Source organism: Grampus griseus, assembly GCF_964374135.1.
Source record: "Grampus griseus genome assembly, chromosome: 4".
Taxonomy (NCBI): domain Eukaryota; kingdom Metazoa; phylum Chordata; class Mammalia; order Artiodactyla; family Delphinidae; genus Grampus; species Grampus griseus.
In genome coordinates this window covers 97,351,675-97,373,007 of record NC_138997.1, presented here as the reverse complement: position 1 = coordinate 97,373,007, position 21,333 = coordinate 97,351,675, and the positions used below count along the sequence as shown (strand labels likewise).

The following is a 21,333-nucleotide window of genomic DNA, read 5'->3' as shown; positions in this document are numbered from 1 at the left end:
ACGGCATGTGGGATCTTCCCGGACCGGGGCACGAACCCGCGTCCCCTGCATTGGCAGGCGGACTCTCAACCACTGTGCCACCAGGGAAGCCCTATATGTGTTTTTAAATCAATAGAAACTACACATGAAATATGCAGCAAAAATGACATTGCAACAAAATATAAGAGTTTAGAATAAGGAAACAAAAATGTTTTAAGCCTATAAAGGAGAAAGAATATTGCAATAATCACCAATTTCTACAGAAACTGTTTCCTGGTCTTTTTTTTTTTTTTTTTTTTTTGCAGACTTATTGAGATAATTTCACATACCATAAAATTCACCCATTTAAAGTGATCAGTTCAATGGTTTTTAGTATATTCACAGAGTTGTGCAACCATCACCATAATCTAATTTTGTCATATTTTTTAATCACAAATTTATTGATATAATTCACATACAGTAATATTCACCTTTTTAAAGTGAACAATTCAGTAGTTTTTAGTATATTCAGAGTTGTGTAACCATGACCACCATCTAATTCCAGGACATTTCCATATTCTGCAAAGAAACCCCTTACCAATCGCTGGTCACTAGTCACCAGCCACTAGTCATTTCTCCTTTCTCCCCTGCCCAAAAGCAACTTTTCTCCACTCCTGAAAAACACTAATCTATTTTCTGCTTCTGTGTATATATCTTTTCTGGATATCTCATATAAATAGAAATATGGCCTTTTATGTCTGTCTTCCTTCACTAAACATAATGTTTTCAAGTTACATCCACCTTGTAGCATATATCAGAACTTCATTCCTTTTTATGACCCAATAATATTCACATGTATAGATATACCACATTTTATTTAACCATTTAACAGTTGATGGACATTTGGGTTGTTTCCACGTTTCAGCTATCAAAAGTAATGCTATTATGAACACTTGTGTACATGTTTTTGTGTGGGCATATGTTTTCAGTTGTCTTGGATATACACCTAGGAGTGGATTACTGAGTCATGATAACTCTATTTTAACTTTCTGGGGAACTGCCAAACTAGTTTTTAAATTAGTGGCACCATTTTACATCCCCACAAACAATACATGAGGGTTCTAATTTCTCCATATCCTTGTTAACACTTGCTATTATCTTGTCTTTTTGATTATAGCCATCTTAGTGTGTGCCGAGTGGTATGACATAGTGGTTTAGATTTGCATTTCCTTAATGACTAATGATGTTGAGCATCTTTTCATGTGCTTATTGGCAATTAGTAGAGCTTCTTAGGAGAAATGTTTATTCAAATCCTATGCCACTTCATAATTAGACTTTTTAAAATCTTTGTATTGTTGATTTGTATTTCTTGTCACTTTAAGATTAAAATATAGTCATATTTTTATTGAATAAATTTGACATATAAGCTGTATAAATTTAAGGTATACAATGTGTTACATTGATACATTTACATATTGTAATATGATTGCATTTGTAGCAATATTTATCCCACTATGTAATTACAGTATTGTTGTCTATATTCATTATAGTGTGCATTAGATTTTTTTTTTTTTTTTTTTTTTTTTTGCGGTATGCAGGCCTCTCACTGTTGTGGCCTCTTCCGTTGCGGAGCACAGGCTCCGGTTGCGCAGGCTCAGCGGCCGTGGCTCATGGGCCCAGCCGCTCCGCGGCACGTGGGATCCTCCCGGACCGGGGCACGAACCTGTGTCCCCTGCATCGGCAGGCGGACTCTCAACCACTGCGCCACCAGGGAAGCCCGTGTGCATTAGATCTTTATGATGTATTTACTACTCATTGAAAGTTTGTACCCTTAAACTACAGCAATTAAATTATAGTCCTGATAGAATAGAAATTTGATAAAATTGAAAAAATACTGCTCTTTTTGGTTTGCCTATAACATGCAACTTTAAAAAATTTGAAAGAACAAAATATGTAATACAGATGGATCTGTATTACAGATCCATTTAGATGGATCTAAATATCACTTTAAAAAGATGGTGAAAAGATAATAGATATGATAACAATTCAATACATAAAATCAAAATATTATAAATATTTTCTATGATTTGATAATTTACCTATGGACCCCCTTATATTGTTTGAACATGATATGTTAAAAAAATCCATAGTTTGTTTCTGAATTTAAATATTGCTTTACAAAATTTGTTGGCAATTTCAGTTACTACTGCCTCAGCAGAGCAAAATTTTTCAAAAAATTACCACCAATCTAAAAAGCCTATCTGGAAAAGAAGTGTGGGCAGCTATCACCAAATACTGCCAACTGAACCAAATAGATTAAAAGCCCTAGAACATTATTAAGAAAATTGTACAGAGAAAATATAAACTCAAATTATAAATATCTAAGACTGTAAGAGACTTAAAATGACCCTTGGTTCCCTTCCTTTGGTAGGCATGCAGCAGAAGGAGAAAGCCACTCAGAACATAAGGAAAACATATTCCTAACGAACGCCCACCACAGGTGGGACAAATAGGGCACAGCCAAAGATCACGGAGAAAAGTAATGGGCTTGAGACTTCTCTGGTGGGAAGCAAAATCAGGGTCTAATCCAGGAACATTTCCATCCCATACTCGCTTTCTAAAGTAGAAGGTCCTCACCACCTCTGCCTGGTAAGATTTCAGAATAGTTGTATATCAGATTAGTGTCTGCCATGGATTTTCTATTCTTCTTTCCAAAGGGAAGTGTTTAATACAGTTACTCTGTCCGTGTTCTACTATTGTATATTTGGAGAGCATGGAAAAGTAACTTATCTTTTTATTCGTGAGTGTCCAGAGCAAGAGAAATCACACTCAGATTTGATGTGGAATCTCCTGCATCATTCCCAAGGAGCCTAGGCTTTGAATTTGATATCATGGCAAAATGGGACTTTGGGGTTGACTTCTCTGGGAAGGACTGAGTATATTTTGCCTGTGAGAAGTAGAGTGAGTTGAATATTTTGGTGACCCGAAAGGCAGAAAGTGATAGTCCGTAATGCTGTTCACCATATATGTCCAGCTTGCAGTCTCCTGGGCATGTAGAGGATTATACATCCTGTCCCATTTGTTGTTGAGTAGAGTATGTGACCAAATCAGGTCAGTGGGTTACCCTGGAAGTGGAATGTGATGACCAGCAATGTTTGAGATAGTAGCTGCTCCATCAACCTGAGTCCGGAGAGGGTAAACCATGAAACAAAGCTCACAGCCAATACCCAACAGTCAGGTGCATGAGTGAGAAATAACTTGTGTTGTTATGAGTCATACAGAGATGGGAGTTGTTTACTACATTATAAGGTAGACTTTCCCGATGGCTATAGTGACATTAAACACACGGGCTTCTTTAATGAAAATGAAGTCTTCTCCAAATTAAATAGTTAAACATTTAATGGTTAAACTGGTGAGGAAACCTTAAGAATCATGCTATATTGTCTCAAATTTGTTTTTGAAATTTGTTGGTCCTGCGATGAAGTTCAGACCCAGAAAAGTACAATGCTTTTCCTTGTGAAAAGCAGGTGAAGTTCTGAATTTGGTATCTTTTATTCCACTTCCAGTATTAACAGTCACTGCTTGTGGTACAATGACTTTAGAATAACAGAAGTTAATGTGGCTCTTTACTCCCAGCTTCTCCCCAGGGTACTTGGCAGTTTCTCTCAATCTTCTGGTTGCTTTCTCAAAACAGCTGGAACTTAATTCTGAAAATACAGAAAGACAACATTGTCCTACAGCTTTTAATTGCCAGTTAAGCAGGTTTCAATTTATGAATCCATCTCGTATGTGATTAACGTGGAGTTTTATGGGTATTTTTTATGTTTAAGGTTTTTAAACACTGTGAATACTTTTCCACCTTACTTACCTGAGTAGGGAGGGTTAATCCCACACTCCCCGGTCTCCTATAAGGCACATCACCCTCTTGCATAGTGGTTCTTAAACTCTGCACCTTAGATCATGTGGGAGCCTTAAAAAATTCTGATGCCCAAGCACACCCTGAATCCAGCAAGTGTAAATACTTTGGAGAGTGTGAGAATTAATTTCATGTGTCAATTTAACTGGGACATGAGCTGCCCAGATATTTGATCAAGCATTATTCTGGATGTTTCTGTGAGGGTGTTTTTAAGTGAGGTTAGCATGTAAATTGATAGACTGAGCAAAGCATACTGTCCTCCCTAATGTGAATGGGCCTTACCCAATCAGCTGAAGGCCTGAATAGAATAAAAAGGCTTACCCTCCCCTGCACAAGTGGGAATTCCTCCTGCCTGACCGCTTTGAGTTGGAACATTGTTTCTTTGTTTGTTTTTACCTGCCTTCAGACTTGAACTGAAACATTTGTTCATCCTTGATCTTGAATCTTCTGACCTTCAGATTGGAATTTATACCATCAGATCTCCTGGGTATTCAGCTTGCTGACTGCAGATCTTAGGATGTGGTAGCTTCCATAATTGTATAAGCCAATTCCTTATAGTAAATACCTTATAAAATATATGTATATACACATATATAATTTTACTCATGTATGTATAAAGATTTTTAAATATATCTTTATATATACATATGTACATCATATGTACATTTATTTTGTGTGCATATATATATATATATAGTCATGTGACTTTATGTGGCCAAGAAAAGGTGAGAAGTTATGTATGTCATGTGTATATCATGCAAAAACCAAAGGGTGAATCTTCCTATTGTCTTTCCTCTCCTATGGTGATCACAAATGTTTTAAGGACAGGATGCTTAGTGAGTCTGGTTCTTGGAATGAAGATGATGTGGAAAAACAGTGCCAATGACATGAAATGGAGCACAACAGACCTAGTACAGACATGAAGCATGAATGAGATATAAACATTATTATCATGGGTTTTCTGTAAGAGTTTTTCAGCCTTCTGTTAACACATACATACACTACCCAGTCTATAAACTCTGGGGCCATTCTGCCTCTGGGTTTATTGTGATGTGAGATAATATATTTTCTTATAGACTAAAGCATTTGGATCATGTTTTTTGTGCGTTCGCATCTGTAATCATTCAAATTGTGCACCAAGAAAGCTCCTTTCATTTCTTCAAACTCTAGTTTTTGTCCTGTCTTCCTTGGGTTTTTCCTGGTATCATAGGACAGCATTATCCTTCTAGCTTTTGTTACACTGCTATATATATATATATATATATATATATATTTTTTTTTTTTTTCTCATCACATGCATCAGAGTGATTGTTAATCTTATTTTTACATCATCTACCTGCTAGCCAACAAGCTCCCCAACAGAAAGATTTACGTCTTTTCTATCTTTATTTCTCTGGCATCTAGATCAGTATCAAGCAGTTTAAAAGGCCCAATACACATTTTTTTCTGAGCTAAGTCAAATAATCTTATAATGTGGAAATGGTAATTCTCTCACTTATTTATAATAGAATTGTCTTCAATATTTCATCTACATACATTGAAAATCACATAACACAGTGCTGTGATTTTGCTTCTACAATCAAACAGGATTTAGAAAGCACAAGAGAAGGAAAATGTATTGTCTTTATCCATATTTTTCTCCCTCCTTTGTTTTTTCTTCCTTCCCGATGTTACAAGTTTCCTTCTTTCATCATTTCCTTTTGTCTTAGAGAACTTCCTTTAGCTATTTGGTTAGGGTAGGTCAACTGGCAAGACGAACTCTCTTAGTATTCTTTCATCTGGGATGTCTTGATGTCCTCCTCTGCCATCTGATTGATATCAACTGATTGCCTTTCTCATTCAAACTGTGGTTTTCCTGGGTTTTGGTATGATGAGTGAGTTTCCTATTGTATCCTGGACATTTTGTTTGTTAGGAGACTCTTGATGCTATTTAAATCCTCTATTTTAGCTTGTAGTCACCCTGTTCAGATTTAGCATATAGTTTCTGGCCTACTTCTGTGGGTTTTAGCTCTAATGACAGTTTAGTTTTCGTAAGATTTGCAATGCAATTCTGGCCTGTTTTGCTATCCTGGTGCTGCTGGGTCTCCTGCTCAATTCCTACTGGTGCTGAAGTAATGTCTTGGCTCATCTTCTGCCAGGGGGTGGATGAGAGCCAGAAGATGCTGGGCCTGGGTTTCTTATGCCACTGTGTGGAGGGCAGGAAAAGCTGGGCTCCAATGACACTGCCTCGAGATAAGCTGTGCGTCAGCTTATCTGCTAGGGTGCCTTTGTGCAGCAGTGGTGGGTTGGGCTTTGGGGGCTTTGAAGCTGCTGCTTCAGGTAGGGTTCAGCCAGCTGGTGCCCTAGCTATGGAGCAGGTGCTGGGGCTTCCCCTCGGGAAGCCAGATCTTGGACTTGCCCTTTCTCGGCACCATGTGAGATAGAAGGAAAACCTAGGAAACTCACAGTGTTGTCATTCCTCAGGTCCTGAGTCCCCTTGCCAGTCCACCTTTTTCTTTCCACCTCTTTAAATCCTTTTATCATCGTCTGTTGAATTATTTCCAGGGCATTTAGTTGTACTTAGAGGAAGGAGTGGGTATACATTAGCCTATAGTATCTTGTTCCAGAACTGGAAGTCTCTAAGTGCTTTTATGTATTAACTTATTTAATCTTCACAACTTCTTTGAAGTAGGGTAATATATAATCTCTTATTTTCCACATATGATAGGTTAAGGAAGAAAAATGAAAATTAATAAGATCCTGCCAAAGACGCCAAGGAAGAAGAATATATAAGTGAAATATATACACATATATTTTTGTGTACTCATGCATGCACACATGCGCACACAGAGTTATAGCTATGATCTTGAATAGATTTAAAGCTATAGTGCCTACTTTAATCACAAAATAAAGCAACTTAGAATGCATGAACAAGTTTTTAGAAGTTATTTTTATATACTATTTTGAACAGAATTATGATTCACATTTTATTTTTCATAATTTTTCATTACATTGTTTGGGAAACCATACATGGAGATATTTTTCTGTTGTGTTATCTCATAATCACAATGAACAGCACACAGCTTTATGAGTTGATATTTCTTTTTTGTATATATAAATTTATTTATTTATTTTTGGCTGCATTGGGTCTTTGTTACTACTCTGGCTTTCTCTAGTTGCAGTGAGCGGGGGACTATTCTTTGTGGAGGCGTACGGGCTTCTCATTGCAGTGGCTTCTCTTTTTGCGGAGCACGGGCTCTAGGTGCGCAGGCTTAAGTAGTTGCGGCATGTGGGCTCAGTAGTTGTGGCACATGGGCTTTGTTGCTCCGTGGCATGTGGGATCTTCCCGGACCAGGGCTCGAACCCGTGTCCCCTGCATTGGCAGGCAGGTTCTCAACCACTGCGCCACCAGGCAAGTCCCTGAGTTGATATTTCTTACACAACAAGATACAAGTAGCCAGAAAGTACTAAAGTAACGTTTCTGGGTTTTCAGACACAACATTGTATTTATTGAATAAACTTATTTGTTTATACTTAGAGATTCTTCTTGTATTATGGTTTTTCCTAAATTTACACAGACTTGTTTATCATTCATGTCTCATCTGCTGTAGAATTTCCATGTTGTTTTGGTGGGAAAAATATTTCTTTTGTCTTATGTAACTAAGGAGAGTGTAGCCCAAGTCATGAAAGAGAAATGAAATAATCCTATTAATATGAAAAGAAGGAGATAAAAAGGGTTGGCTCAAGTCAGATTATATTCACCCCAGTGATTCTCTACTAAATGTTTGTATGTTGTTTTTGCATTTACCATCTTCCATTAAAAATAATAGCCATAATGCGAATAAGAACAATAATACATTATTTTACAGTGTATATAGTTCTTTCAGATTCATAGTTTGCATTTCATTAACATGAATTTCCTATGATTCATGAATTAGTGAGAGGCCTAGAGCTTTGGACCCTGGCTGCTGGGGTTAAAATCCTAGCTCTACCCTTTTCTAGCTGAATGACCTTGGACAGGTTACTTAACCTTTCTTGGCTTCATTTTCCTCATCCCTAAGGTAACATGAGCAAATTACTCAACCATTTTGTCCCTTAACTTCCTCATCTCTAAGATGATACAGTTTTCCAGGAGGATTAAATGAGGAAATGAAGTAAAACACTTGGAATAATGCCCGCACATAGTAAATACTTAATAAATGTTACTTATTGTTATCTCCATTTTATACATGAGGACCATCTGGTTCAACAGATAAGCACCTGCAAGAAATGGATATGCAGCATATCTTATACTAATTTATTTTACATTAAAATGAAATGAATTTAAATTTTCTTTAAATGCTTTTGTGGAGTTGCATTTCAGAGCTCAAGAAGTAGAGCATAGATAATACAGAGAAAGACATTTACTGCTTGTCACAGAGCAGTCACTTTGGAGCTCAGAGCTCTTATCTTTACAACTTCCCTCTGAATTCTAACATAACCCTTGAGGAAACTATGACCTCCTCCATTGAACAACCACCTCTTTGGACTAAGGCCAAACTGGACCTGCCACCCTTTTTTATATCACCAGTGAGCTAAAACCGATTTTTATATAATAAACTTAGCAAGTGATTTGCTGATAGAAAACACTTATTTTGGACCCCAATTAAATGAATGTTATCCCTCCCAAAAGAATTCCATAATTCTCATTAGTAGATCTGTATTACAAAAATTTGTAATCAATAGTTACATTTTTAATTACACCAGCAAAACAGTTGTGGAAATTTGTTTGCCTTCTTTATTATGTTAAGTGTCTTCATAATATCCCTGATTTTGCCTATTGGCTTTCAAGACCTAAAGTACTCTTTGGTTCTTAACAGAAAAAGTTTGCTAACTCTTGGTCTAAGACATTAATGTGACTATTTTGCATGAGTAAATGGCTTTTTGACCATCACGCAGGTATACACTTTGAACTATATTTTTCCAATAGTGGTTATGAATTGCCTCTGTTAATCAGATTTGATTTTTATCTAAAATATATAATATTTAGCCTTGGGATTTGAAAATATTTATTTTGAGTTTATGTTAGATGAACATAAACTCATCTAACATATGTTAGATGATTTTGAGTTTATGTTAGTTTATGTTAAATTTCTTTGTAATTTTAGCATGATGTTGTGACCCTGTATGAGAACAGTCAACCTTTTTGAAATTAGCAGAAGGAGTCTGCAGATGTTGTGAGGGGTCCCTGCCCCCTCTTTCCCAAATAACACGGAAAGATATTTTTCTTCTGTGAAAATCCAGGAGGCATTTTAAATTTAGTAAGTCAAAAGATTAGGCAATTTAAAACTACTTTTACAACTGAATTTCCTTTTCCTCAAAGGTTAATTTCTTGTAAATTTATTTTAACCTCATAAAACTATTAAAATTTTTGCTGTTTATTTTCCCTTGGGCTTTTAAATGTTAATGTGTTTTTTAACCTGCATCACTGAGACATCTTTAATGTCTCAGAATTAAAGGAGCTGAGACATACATGGTGAGGAGCTCAGGGTCTGGAACCAGATATTACTTAATAAATATAGTTACATTATTACTGAGAACTGGGAAGGATCTATAGCTCAACTGGTCTAATCCCAACATTATATAATTGAGAAAAACTAAGTCCAGAAAATCTAAGTGATATATCCAAAGCTTCCCAAGCATTCCCACTTAGCAGCATATCCAAATTTCAGATTTTCATTTTCATTTCACTAAACCATCAACAGGATATTTTATTATGTCACTGGAAAACCAACTCCACCTCTTCAAAAGAGTATTATGGGACATAATTATCATGAAACTAATTGTATCCATCTTCCCTCTTTTGTTCTTGATCTTTCCTCTACTTTTTTTTTTTTTTCTTTTTTGCGGTACGCGGGCCTCTCACTGCCGTGGCCTCTCCCGTTGCGGAGCACAGGCTCCGGACGCGCAGGCCCAGTGGCCATGGCTCACTGGCCCAGCCGCCCCGTGGCCACGGCATGTGGGATCCTCCCGGACCGGGGCACGAACCCGCGTCCCCTGCATCGGCAGGCGGACTCTCAACCACTGCGCCACCAGGGAAGCCCTCCTCTACTCTTAAAATACCTTTCCCAGGGTTTCCCAGGGCTCAGCACAGGAGCTACTTGATCATTGTAATAGTTAATTGAAATATCTAATCTATTCTCACAATACAAATAAAATATTTTAGAAATGTTCACCTCTGAGTAGTAGTAGTAATGATGAAAATAATTATACTGCCCTTTATTTAATAAATAAATACCTAACAGCACAATACCTCTACACTAGCATAGAGGTATTGTGCTGTTAGTTTGACAGATATGATCTTAATCTTCCTGATAATCATGAAAAGTAGGCATTTTTATTCCCATACATATGAAATACTAAACTGGAAAAAACTTGTGTAATGAATTTGGTACCTGGCTGAGACATAACAATTAGAACAGCTTGCTGAGATGGAAGCTCCTTCCATTTCTCAAGGCCATTTCTTTGGAAAATGAGCCTAAATTCTCGTTACTTCTGTGGGGCTGCCCATGAAAACATTTTGGTGCCCCCTAGAGGTTATCAGGAATGTACACTTGTCAAATGCCAGGAAATGGGAAGCTGAAGTCAATTCAGCAGGTGCTACCTATCATTCATTGCTGCCTGAGTCTCCAAACTTAGATACAACCACAGAGGAACTCTAGAGAGCTGTGATTCTCCAGCTTCAGTGAGTATCAAAACCACCTGGCAGCTTACTAGAACTCAGGTTTATGGACTCCAGCCCCAGAGTTTCTGACTGAGTGTGCTGAGGTGGGGCCTGAAAATGTGCATTTCTAACTATAATCCCTGGTGTTTCTGATGCTGCTGGTCCAGGGACCACACTCTGAAAACCACTGCCCTAGAGAATCATCTCAAAGTTTAAGCTAGCTCCAGAAGCTGGTCCGGTTTCAGTAATTGGGCACAGCTACTGTCAATACTAGTTCTCCCCTGCTCCCTTTAGATGATGTAAACAGTGTGTGCAGAGAGATGTGGACATCTGTATGAGGGTGACACTTCCTGATGAACTATAGATTCCTTGATCTCTGGGAATTCCAGAGACTCTATAGGGTGGGTGTAGGAGAATCAGATGAGGTATGAGGTCAGAGAACTCAGGTTCTGGTTTCAACTGTGTCATGTAATCAGACCTGGCTGAAGACCAACGTCCTCACCTGAACACAAATAAAGTAGCCACCATCTAGAACTACACTGTGGTTTTAACTCTATCAAATAGCTTGGAACCTAGGAGGCATGAAACAAATTTTAATTAAATCTTCATCTCCATGATGTTATGGTTCCATATTTACATTTCCAATATAAAAATATTATAAGAAAAATTATGTAATTAACATGAAAACATTTTGAAACAATGGTAAATAGTAACATGAAAGTAAAATCCACAGAATTATTCTGTAAGTTTCATGAATTCAATCAATGCTATTACTGTTATCTAACTCTGTTTTTACTCATATTTACCTACTTTTCATCAATTCTCCTTTCTTATTCCTTTTCCCCATGTATCCCAATTTCACCAAATTTTCCTCCATAGAAAATGCAAATTGAGAGAATGCCTTCTCATTTTTGTTTCATTTTGTTTTTTTACTGTATGAGTGTTTAAATGTTTAAATTGTTTTCTCAATCATTCTAGCAACTGGATTTATTTTCTCAAGGTAATAGGGGACTTGAATGTTGACTCTAGTGGATTCTACTTCTGTTTAATCTAGGTCGGGATTTATGGAGAGCTCACGTGGTGACAAAAGGGACCACAGAAGACTTTCTTCAGGATGGGCGTAACAGAGTCAAAGAGAAATTCAGAACTCATTTGGGAACAACATAATCTAGAAAGAACTAAGACCTAGAAGTTAATGGTCCTGAAGCATGTGAAGCCTCCAAAAACATCCTGAAATAATACGGAAGGAATAATATAATTATATTTTTTTGAATGAGAAATCTGGTCACTCATGTATAAATTTCCCTTTATTAACTGAAAAGTTGATGACACAAAGAAATTAATACGTCATGTCTCTCAGGAATTAGTTGTAGTTTTCCTTTCTTTCTTAATGAAATCCACTGGACATATCTTCTCATTCAAATTTGTATCAAATTAAAAAATATGTTTCTGTAGGCTGTGAATGTTATTTTTGGCTCTTTTCTTGGTTTTACACAGAACGGAAAGGGAGCCAGAGAAGGAATCAAACTTGAACTCACGTCTATGACTTGCATTGTGCAATGCTATAAATAACATGACTTGTGAATATTTGGAATGCAAGATATGTTTTTGCAAGTAAAATACAGAACCATGATTCTATGTGGTGGATGAAGTTGAACATAAATACTCATATCTTGTTGCTGACAGGGTATCAAAGTTGTCGAATTAGGTTAATTAGTGTAGGGGTAAACATATTTCAACCACATAATTCACTAGTACAGACTAAAGAAAATTCCCTAGGGGTGTGTGCGGTGGGGAGTGATGGAAGAATCCTTCATCAGTGATAGGTACTTGTTCTTCGTCTCATTTTCCTTACAGGAAAAATGTGACTCTGGCTTCCACTTTTTCTTTCTTAAGGAAGTTATGTAACAGACCTTTAAGCTAAAATCTAGAAGGACAAATGAGTTAATGAATGTTAAATGCTTTTGAAGTATTTAAAAGAACAGAGGACTATTAAATCTGTGGCATTAAAATGAGTACTCCTCAGAGTTCCAATTCATTTATCTAATGGGTACCCCGTCTTTGGAGATGCCCTCACAGTGGCTTTAAGTTTTCCAGGGCAGGCAAAATGACATAGGTAGAGGTAGCCATTTTGCAAAGATATTTCGGGAAATGTAAGTAGGAAAAAAGTTATTGGGGATGTGGGAGAAATTTCAGATTGAGGATATTCTTGTGGTAAAGAAATCGGTCAATTTTCAGAGCGCCTCCTGTGTGTCGGGCGTATTGTTAGATGCTGGGAATAGAAAAATGAATTGGATGGGTCCTCTTGCCTTCAAGGGGGTGACAGATAATTACACAAATAATTATCACACTGTGAGACTGGTATTAGGCTGGGGACTTGCACAAATTCCTGTGAAAGCGGTGAAAGGTGGAATGGAAGCAGGAAGAACGAGGTGAGGCGTTTTAAATTCAAGCTAAATTGTTGACTCATTTAGATGCCATTTCAAACAATAGTGACTTTGGTTTTTGCTGGGGGCGGCGGGGCATGGGGTGGGAGGCAGGAGAGTGGTAGCAGTTGTCGGACACACATCACACTAAAAAGACAAGAAGAAACAAGGAAATTCTCTTCCAAAACAGTGAGGAAAAAATATCCAGAACTTCCCTGAAATAAAGGAAGCCTTCTGGCTACAACGTGCGTTGCTAGGGATTTATTTTTTTCCTCCTTTCCTAAGAGAGTAAAATCACGCAGACACATTCAAGCCCTTAGAGTTTTGTGAGCATATTGTGTATTCAGGACGTCAACTGAGCAGGGTGTTAAGTGCGTGACTATAAAGAAAGGGTTAAACGGAAGGGGGTGGGTCGGAGATGGGAAGGCTGGCGAGAAGGTTCAAAAACACCATTTTCCAACTTGCAAAAACTCTGAACTTTTAAGCACCCAAAAATACACATGTGTGTGTCTGTGAGCTCAGGCAGAGCTATTTCGGTAGAATTAAAAAAAAAATTAAAATCGTAATCTCTCTCTGTGCTTCAAACACCGAGCAGCCCCCTTAGGATCGCTTGGCAAAAGCTGCAGCAGAGGCACCGGCAGCGCTATTTACGAGCCGCGCTCAAAGCCACCCTCTCGTCCTTCCCCCGCTGCGAACTACCGTCTTCGAGACTGGGTCACCTCTGGAGCCCTGGAGTTGGGGGCGGGGGCCCGGGAACCTCCTTCCTCCGGCAAACTTTGCCCGGGCGTGGGAGCGAGGGCGCGAGCCGCGGTGCGCGGGAACGCGCCGCCACAGCCGCCTCCGCCCGGCGCTGGCAGCCGGGGGCCTCACCTCTCAGCTGCGAGGTGCGGGCTCCCAGCGCTCAGCCAGTGGGCGGTGCCGGGCCGCGCGGGGCGGAGCCGAGGGGGTGGGGGCTCCGCCGGGTATATAAAGCCGGCGCCGGCTTAACTTCTGACTTGGGGTTATTTATTTGGGGAGTTCGCGGACGGCGGAGGCTGGCGGAGGCTGGCGGTGGCGGCGGTGGTGGCTGCCGCAGACGGTGGTTAAAAAAAGGCGGCGGCGGCGAGTGATGCGAGCGCCGTGGCTCCCGGGCGCGGGCGGGAGCTACCGAGCTTTCCGGGCAAGGCGGGAGCGCTGAGGAGAAAGGGGAGCGTCCGGGGTCTCGCGCCCGGCTCCACAGGCGCGGGCTGGGTTTTTGTTCGGCTGCGCTGAGCGCCAGGCAGCCCGAGCCAACAACTCCAGTTACAACAACAACCTACCTTCCCGCAGCTGAGCGAGACTAGGGCTGCTGCGTCCGTCCTATTGTTTAGACACTTGCCAGGAGCTCGGGAGTCAGCAGAGCCACCGAGTCCCCGCTCCCTGTCGCCGCTTTCTCTCTTCCTCACTTCCCTCCCCCAAGAAAGGGGCGCAGAAAGCCACCTGGAGAGGGGGAAGAGCCTGGAAGGAGACAAGCTGCTCCGGACTGCGGCCGCCGAGTCAGGTGCAGCGCCCAGAGTCGGGCGGCGTCGCGACGTCGGCGGTACGACTCCCACCGTGGCTGTGGGGACTGGATTCAAACCCTGGGAAAAGTTCCTGCACTTTGAGAAGGAGGACCCACTTGTGGGCTGTCGGGGGGAGACCGAGGGGCTGCCCCGGCCCAGGAGCCTGCTCTTATTTCTTCCACCTTTGCCATCAGGTGTCTGCTGCGGAGCTGCGGCGTATCCGGGAGACGAGAGGGGCTGACACACGCACGCACATAGGACTGCCGTTCAGCTGCCTCCTGGGGTCTCCTCGGATTAGCAGATACCACAGACCCAGCTGCCATCTCTCCACCGTCCGGAACGCCCCGGGAGGACCCGGGAAGCGGACACCTCCAGCTTGGCCTTTGCACTCTTTCTGGCCGGCCGGTCAGCCATTCCCTAGTCAGCCTTAGCAGGAGCTCTCATCCTCAACTTGGCCTCTTGGATTTCCTCTCCCGGGGTCGTGACTAGTGGATATTCCTGCCTGCTGGGCGGCTCGATTGCCCTTTTGTCTTTTCTGCGTGACCCCGTGGAAGGCCCTCTTGCGGAGCGTCTCCAAGGACGCCGGGGCGGGAGGCGGAATTGCCCAGACATCCTTCAGCGAAGTGCATGTGTGTTTGCAAATCGTCCTCCGCTGTCGGTAGACGACGAGGACCGGCCCGGGCTGCGGAGGAGCAGCAGGCCGGTGGGGCAGGCCGCGTGAGTGAGCCTCGCCAGGAGCCCCGCAGCGCGGTCCCGCGCCCCCTAGGCTGCGCGTCAGCCCGGTGCGCCCCCGCGCGCCATGTCCGGTCGTTCAGCGCGCTCCGCTCCCGGCCCGCGGGGCTCCTGCGCCTTCTAGTTTCGGAGAGCCCACTTTGACCGAGGCCACCATTCCTACTGAGCCTCCTTCTTCTGTCTCCTACCGTCCTTACTGGAATTGGATTTGCGGAGGGGGTCGGTGGAACCGGATCACCCCTGTTCCACGCGCAACTGGCCCCTGCATCTTCACGATCTTCACCGCGGTTGGGAGCTCCAGGTCTTTTACCTCCAAGTTGATATTTGTGAGGCAGACGACGCGTGATCTCCTCCCCGCTGCTTTGGGGTCTCCCTGTAGCCTTGGCCGGGCCAACTGATCTTCAGGACCTAAAGTTTCCCAAGGAGCGCCTGCCTTGCAGGAGGAGGGTGAGGGGAGCTGAGAGGCGTGTATCTGTGTTAGCTTTACTGCCTTGAATATTACTGTTACTTCTATATTATCTTGTGCACGTTATCCGAACACTCTGGGTTGCTAGACTCGCGCCAGGCACTGGGCCTCAGGCACAGCGCAGTTCCAACAGAGCAGCAAGCTAAAGAGAAAACCCCTGGCGCCGGCGAGCTAGGAGGCGGCGGGGGAAGATGCGCGGCGTGGGCTGGCAGACGCTGTCCCTGTCGCTGGGGTTAGTGCTGGCGATCCTGAACAAGGTGGCGCCGCAAGCGTGTCCGGCGCAGTGCTCCTGCTCCGGGAGCACAGTGGACTGTCACGGGCTGGCGCTGCGCAGTGTGCCCAGGAACATCCCCCGCAGCACTGAGAGACTGTGAGTATGGGCTCTTCCTCCCCCTTCCTCCCCACCATCGGGGTCGCGCAGCCCCTGCGTCGAGACTGGAGGGACTGAGCGGCACAGAGAACTGTGCCTGGGTCAGTCCTCACTAGCTTTCCCGAAGGCGCATCCTGGTCTTGAACTCTCTGGGAGGGCGCTGCCCGGGGAGGGGCCACTGACCAAGGAGGGGCGGGCCCGCTGGCTGCTGCGCTTGGTCCCTTCCTCCGGCTCCAGTCCCGCCACTCGCAGCCCTTTGCGGGCGAGTTCTGTGAGGTTGGGGAGACGGGGAGATGGGGGACGAATAGTCGCGGATGCCTGGGGCAAGGGAGACGCGACTTTGTTCCTCGGACTCTGCAAACGGAGTCACCTTGCGGTTGGGAACTGTCGCGGGTCGGTTCAGGGCCGAGTCCCGGCTCTTGTCATCGCGGGGTGGCGCGAAGAAGGGGGGTTGACGCGGGAGGGGGTGTACTCAAAAGAGAGAAACCTCCGCTCCCCGGCTTTGTGTCGCCCTCCTGGGGACTGAGGGAGAGGAGACGGGGTCGTGGGGCGGCTGAGCCCGCCCAGGGGCGCTTCTACAGGCCGCGGAAGGAAGGATGCCCCAGGACGGCAGCAGCTTTCGCGGTGGCCGCGCGCAGCCCCCCGCGACTCTTCCCCCGCCTTTCATTTCCCCTGGGAGGAGGCGGCGGCGGCGGCGAGCCCCAATGACCTGTCCGAGGGGGAAGGTTCCGGAGGCGGACCACGTCCCGTCGGCTAGGCGAACTTAGGGCTGGTTCTCCAAGCGGAGCCGGCCAAGTCGCGTCTGACCAATTTGGTGACCCCGCGGCCCTCGGCTGCCCCCTTCGGCCCTTCCTGCTGAGCCCTAGTGCCCCCTTTCCACCTTTCTGGCAGTTTCTGCGTCCCTGCTCGTGGCAGCCTCTCCCCTTCCTTCCTCTCTTCGCGCTCTGCTGCCCGCAGACATCCCCGCAGACATCCCCGCCTCCCTGTCTCTGTGAGCCTCTAATGAAGAAGTAATCGCAACGCGGGTGTTGACGGCCCACGCGCCGCTTGTGGGGCGCTTTCCGAGTTCAGGGAAGTGGAGCGTGGAGGCCGTTCTCTTTGTGAACGCAGAGGCCGCCGCCCCGCGCTTCCCGGGCGCCCGGGGCGCGCTCCCCTCACCGCTGAGCTTGGGCCCGGCGGGGCGAGGGCGGCCGGGGCAGCGCTCTCAGGCTGCGCTCCCCGGGCCCCTGCGTCCCCAGGCTGCGAGGGGGGCGGACGGCGGAGGGGACGCCTTGGATTCGCAGGTTTCCACCAGCGCGGCCCACAGCGCGGCGAGTCGATCTTCTTATCCAACCCATTTTCCTCGCCCTTAGTTTAAAGGCCAGAGTTGAGCCATTCCTTCCCTTGCCAGTGGCTGCCCCATCCCGAGCCCCACTGGGCCGCCCGCTACTCCGTCTCTGCCCTCCTTCCCTGGCCCGCAGCGCTGGGCAGGTTGAGTCCCTACCCAGGGTATCTTGTCAGAATATGATCTCCCAAGTTCGTCTGGGACTGGGGGGCTGGCGGTGGCGGTTGGGACTCAGCTTATGGCAAGTAGCCCGGATAAAGAAAGACCCCAACCACTTTAGGAACAATTCGATGGTACTTTGCTCAGCACGGAAAATGGGTTGGGGAGAAAGCAGTGCAGAACTCTCTTTTAGCCCTTGTCATTTCATGCTATTCAGAACAGTTTAAAGTTTAAGCACTAACATGTCTTATTCAGCAAAAAGGGAACGGTTCGGGGAAAAAATAGCAATTGAGTTTTAAGGTCCTTGAAAAAAAATTTACCCCTATGAGGGATCTATAAAGAAGTTTCAGAAAATAGTTTACTCAGTGCTGGCTTATAAAATTATGTCATTGACAACATAAACACATTAAATACACATGATGTTTTCAAAGTCAAGGTGGGGTTTACTTCCGTGAAGGAGAACATTCAAACTGCAGCAAAGCCTGGTTTTATTTGAAATGATTGGAACCAGGGCAAGTTTAGATCTTGACCTAAGATGCCAGAAAAGGGGTTTGTGACTCTTGAGGGAAACGTGGTGCTGAAATCTGAACAAAAATGTCAGGGCCTGAATACTATTTCCACTATTGCCCTTGCTAGTAGTTTTCACTTTACAGTCACAGCGGGTGTCCCCGAGCTGCAAACGAAGAGTTTCGTTTTCATACAAACATAGAATTGTTGGAAGGTAAATGCTTATAAATGCGAGTCTTTGAAGTGCAGTTCTTTTGATGGCACTCAAACTTTATTCTTTGCCTTAGGAAGTTTAGCCATGGTGCCACCTAAGGATAGGGTTCTGAATTTTTAAAATTTTCTTCCTGAATAGTATTAGAAAAGTGTTCCTTTAACTTCCTGAAGGTAACTTTTTGGGAACATTACTAACAATAATAGTAAATATCAGAATACCTGTGAAATTAATATACACCTCCTTATAAAAGCAAAAATTGAAAGCATCCCATATACACACAAAAGAGAACATCTCTTGATAACAGAATCACTTCATTTTCTTGTCATATGACAGCAAGCATGGACTCTGTAAACTTAATCATTTTAAAAATTTTCTTTCAGAGATGACTTCCTTTTCTTTCTCTGTCTTTTACTTCGCAAACTACTTTAGTAATTGGAACTGATCCTTTATCTCAAAGCTCTTATTTTGTTTATATTTGTCTTTGTTTAACTAGATAGTGGTAGAAATTAAACAGAACTTTCATTTTCTTACTTGTTTTCTCTTAGGGATTTGAATGGAAATAACATCACACGGATTACTAAGACAGATTTTGCTGGTCTTCGACACCTAAGAGTTCTGTAAGTATGTTCTTCTCTGTTTTGGAGAATTCTCTTTTGTTTTTTAAGGTTGTGTATTTTGAATTGTTACTGATCTCAGTTTTAATAACTGCCTCAATGACAGAAACATAAAATTTTAAAAGGCCTTAGTTTCCTTTTTTTTTTTTGTTTATCAGTGTACTTCAATTTTAATAAAAATGTAGGCCTTTATTTTAAGGTTGGATGCAAGCCATAGAAACAGTATAATGGAAATGACTTCAAATGTTTGCTATACCATACCGTAAGTGCCTTATGCATATAAAAATGTAGAATAGTTGCTTTTACAATATGAATGAGTAATGTGAGACATTTGATATACTTTTAGGATTTGAGATTAACTATAAAGAATTTAAGTGGTCCTGCATTTTATTATTGCTAATATAAAAATGTTCAGACTCTTCTAGCAAGCAACATGTACCTATATTTTGTAACATTAAAATCAAACAATCCAGGTTTTCGCAGAGTTTTTAGTGGGAACTGTTTCTCTATAAAAATATGTTGGTCATATTTTGAATCGTTTCTTGTATTTTAAAGCTTTGCAACTCATAAAATTGTTGCAGTATGATTACTTTTTTAATTAATGTGTTAAGTTAGTTGTGAATAAACAATCATTTGAGATTCAGTGTAATGTAAAATTGTTTTTACCTATAGATTTATAAATGTTTACATTGCAGTGCACATATACTTTTGATCATGCGTGTTCATTGTTCACTTTTGAAAAACACATTTTTGGCCTTTATGAATTCTTCCAATTTCTGACATATATCCATCAGTGAATCGAAGTATGTGTATGATGAATTATTGTATGTTGTTTCTTTCAGTTAAGAACTCACTTGAAAAACAGCCATCAGAGTTGTAGTGTCATGGGTTACTTTTCAGGATATACTATAGTTTAAGGTTCAGGATTCTGACGAAATTTTGTGAGAAACTGAATTAGCATTTTTTATGAAAGTTTCGTGATGAGGATGCTATTTTCCTTCCCTGATTTTTCTCAGATACAACATTGTTAGATTTGATATTGAATCTCAAACCAGAGCAGTATTTAACTTCATAAAGGGACAAGTTTTCAGTTGCTGAACTGACACTTTTTCAGATGGTGAGTGGTAACATTAAGACTCCTGTTATACTTTGCATTTCAGTCAGCTTATGGAGAATAAGATTAGCACCATTGAAAGAGGAGCATTCCAGGATCTTAAAGAACTGGAGAGACTGTAAGTATTTTCAATTCCAAACTTATGACGACATAACTATATTTTAAAAAATAGTTGCATTTCAAGGACCATGTCTTCAATTTCATGTCTTAGTCTTTGTAAGTTTACGGAAAAAGGAAGTTGATAAAGTGATTTTCAAACTAATTTACAATTAGAAATAATAGAATTTTTGCATAAATAGTACTAACTTGTACAAGTTCAAAAATACAGACTTACTTTCCTGAGACATTTACTTCCTTGGTAACCATTGCTTTGGTACTTAGAGATGTACATTTTTTCTTATTTTTCATCTAGTTCGTTTTATTTGCTTATGTAGGAAGAAAGGTGGTAATTTTATTTGCATTTATGGTACATTATGGAAAAGAAGAGTTTTGCTGATAGTTATTTTAGTTCCCATGCTATTGCTATGTGTGTCATTAGTGACATTTGAGGAAATATTTAAAGTTCTTAGTGATAAAGATTTACTTTCTGATATTTAACACTTGTGGTGAATATTATTAATAACTGCTATTCACAGTTTTATTTCATTATTTTATAGTAGCTTTCTAAATTTTTTTTTGCTGGAAAAAGAACTTAGTAGAAATGGAAGTAAGAGTTATGTTATCAAAGCACATCATTTAACATTGATTGTTTTTTTCCAAGAAGATCAAATGTGAACTTCAGGATTTAAAATACATTTTTATTTTTTCAGACACAAAATTTTATGGATTGTTATATATTACTGGAGGACCATTATTATTTAATGCCTATAGTGTATATATACAAAAGACAAAAACCTCTGCTGAAATAATTAGATAAAATACACAGTTTGTCATTTGAAATATGAATAACATATCTCCATATGTCTTGATAATTCAAGTTTAGTAGCTTTGCATTTCTAAGGGCAAATATCAGCTCTCTTAAAAGTAGCAACAATTATTTTAATGTTTCCATGCCTGCTTTAAGAGGCACTTTAGGTAAAAATAAACATTTTATTTAAAATAAAATTTATTTATTTAAATAAATTTATTTATTTAAAATAGTGAAATATGAAGTTCATTTAGGGCATAGCACGTGCTCAGATTCACTGGGCCCAAGGGCAAAAGTTACTTCTGTGTAACTGTAAATATAAAAGTGGCTTGTCAATTTCTAAGGTATTTGTAAATATAGGCTACACTTTTATAACCTAGAGTAAAATTAAACAGAGATATCTAATTTATTTTGCTATAAAACT

General features: G+C 41.7%; 1 protein-coding gene across 1 annotated transcript in view; it reads left to right on the top strand.

Moving 5' to 3' along the window:
- Nucleotides 1–18,829: 18,829 nt before the first annotated feature.
- SLIT2 (slit guidance ligand 2) overlaps nucleotides 18,830–21,333 on the top strand; it is a 390,009-nt gene continuing 387,505 nt past the window's right edge. Inside the window, exons 1-2 of the mRNA XM_082653966.1 lie at nucleotides 18,830–18,891; nucleotides 20,049–20,120. Of these exons, the coding sequence (XP_082510092.1) occupies nucleotides 20,056–20,120 (65 nt within the window). The 5' untranslated portion in view covers nucleotides 18,830–18,891; nucleotides 20,049–20,055. The remainder of the gene's footprint in view (nucleotides 18,892–20,048; nucleotides 20,121–21,333) is intronic.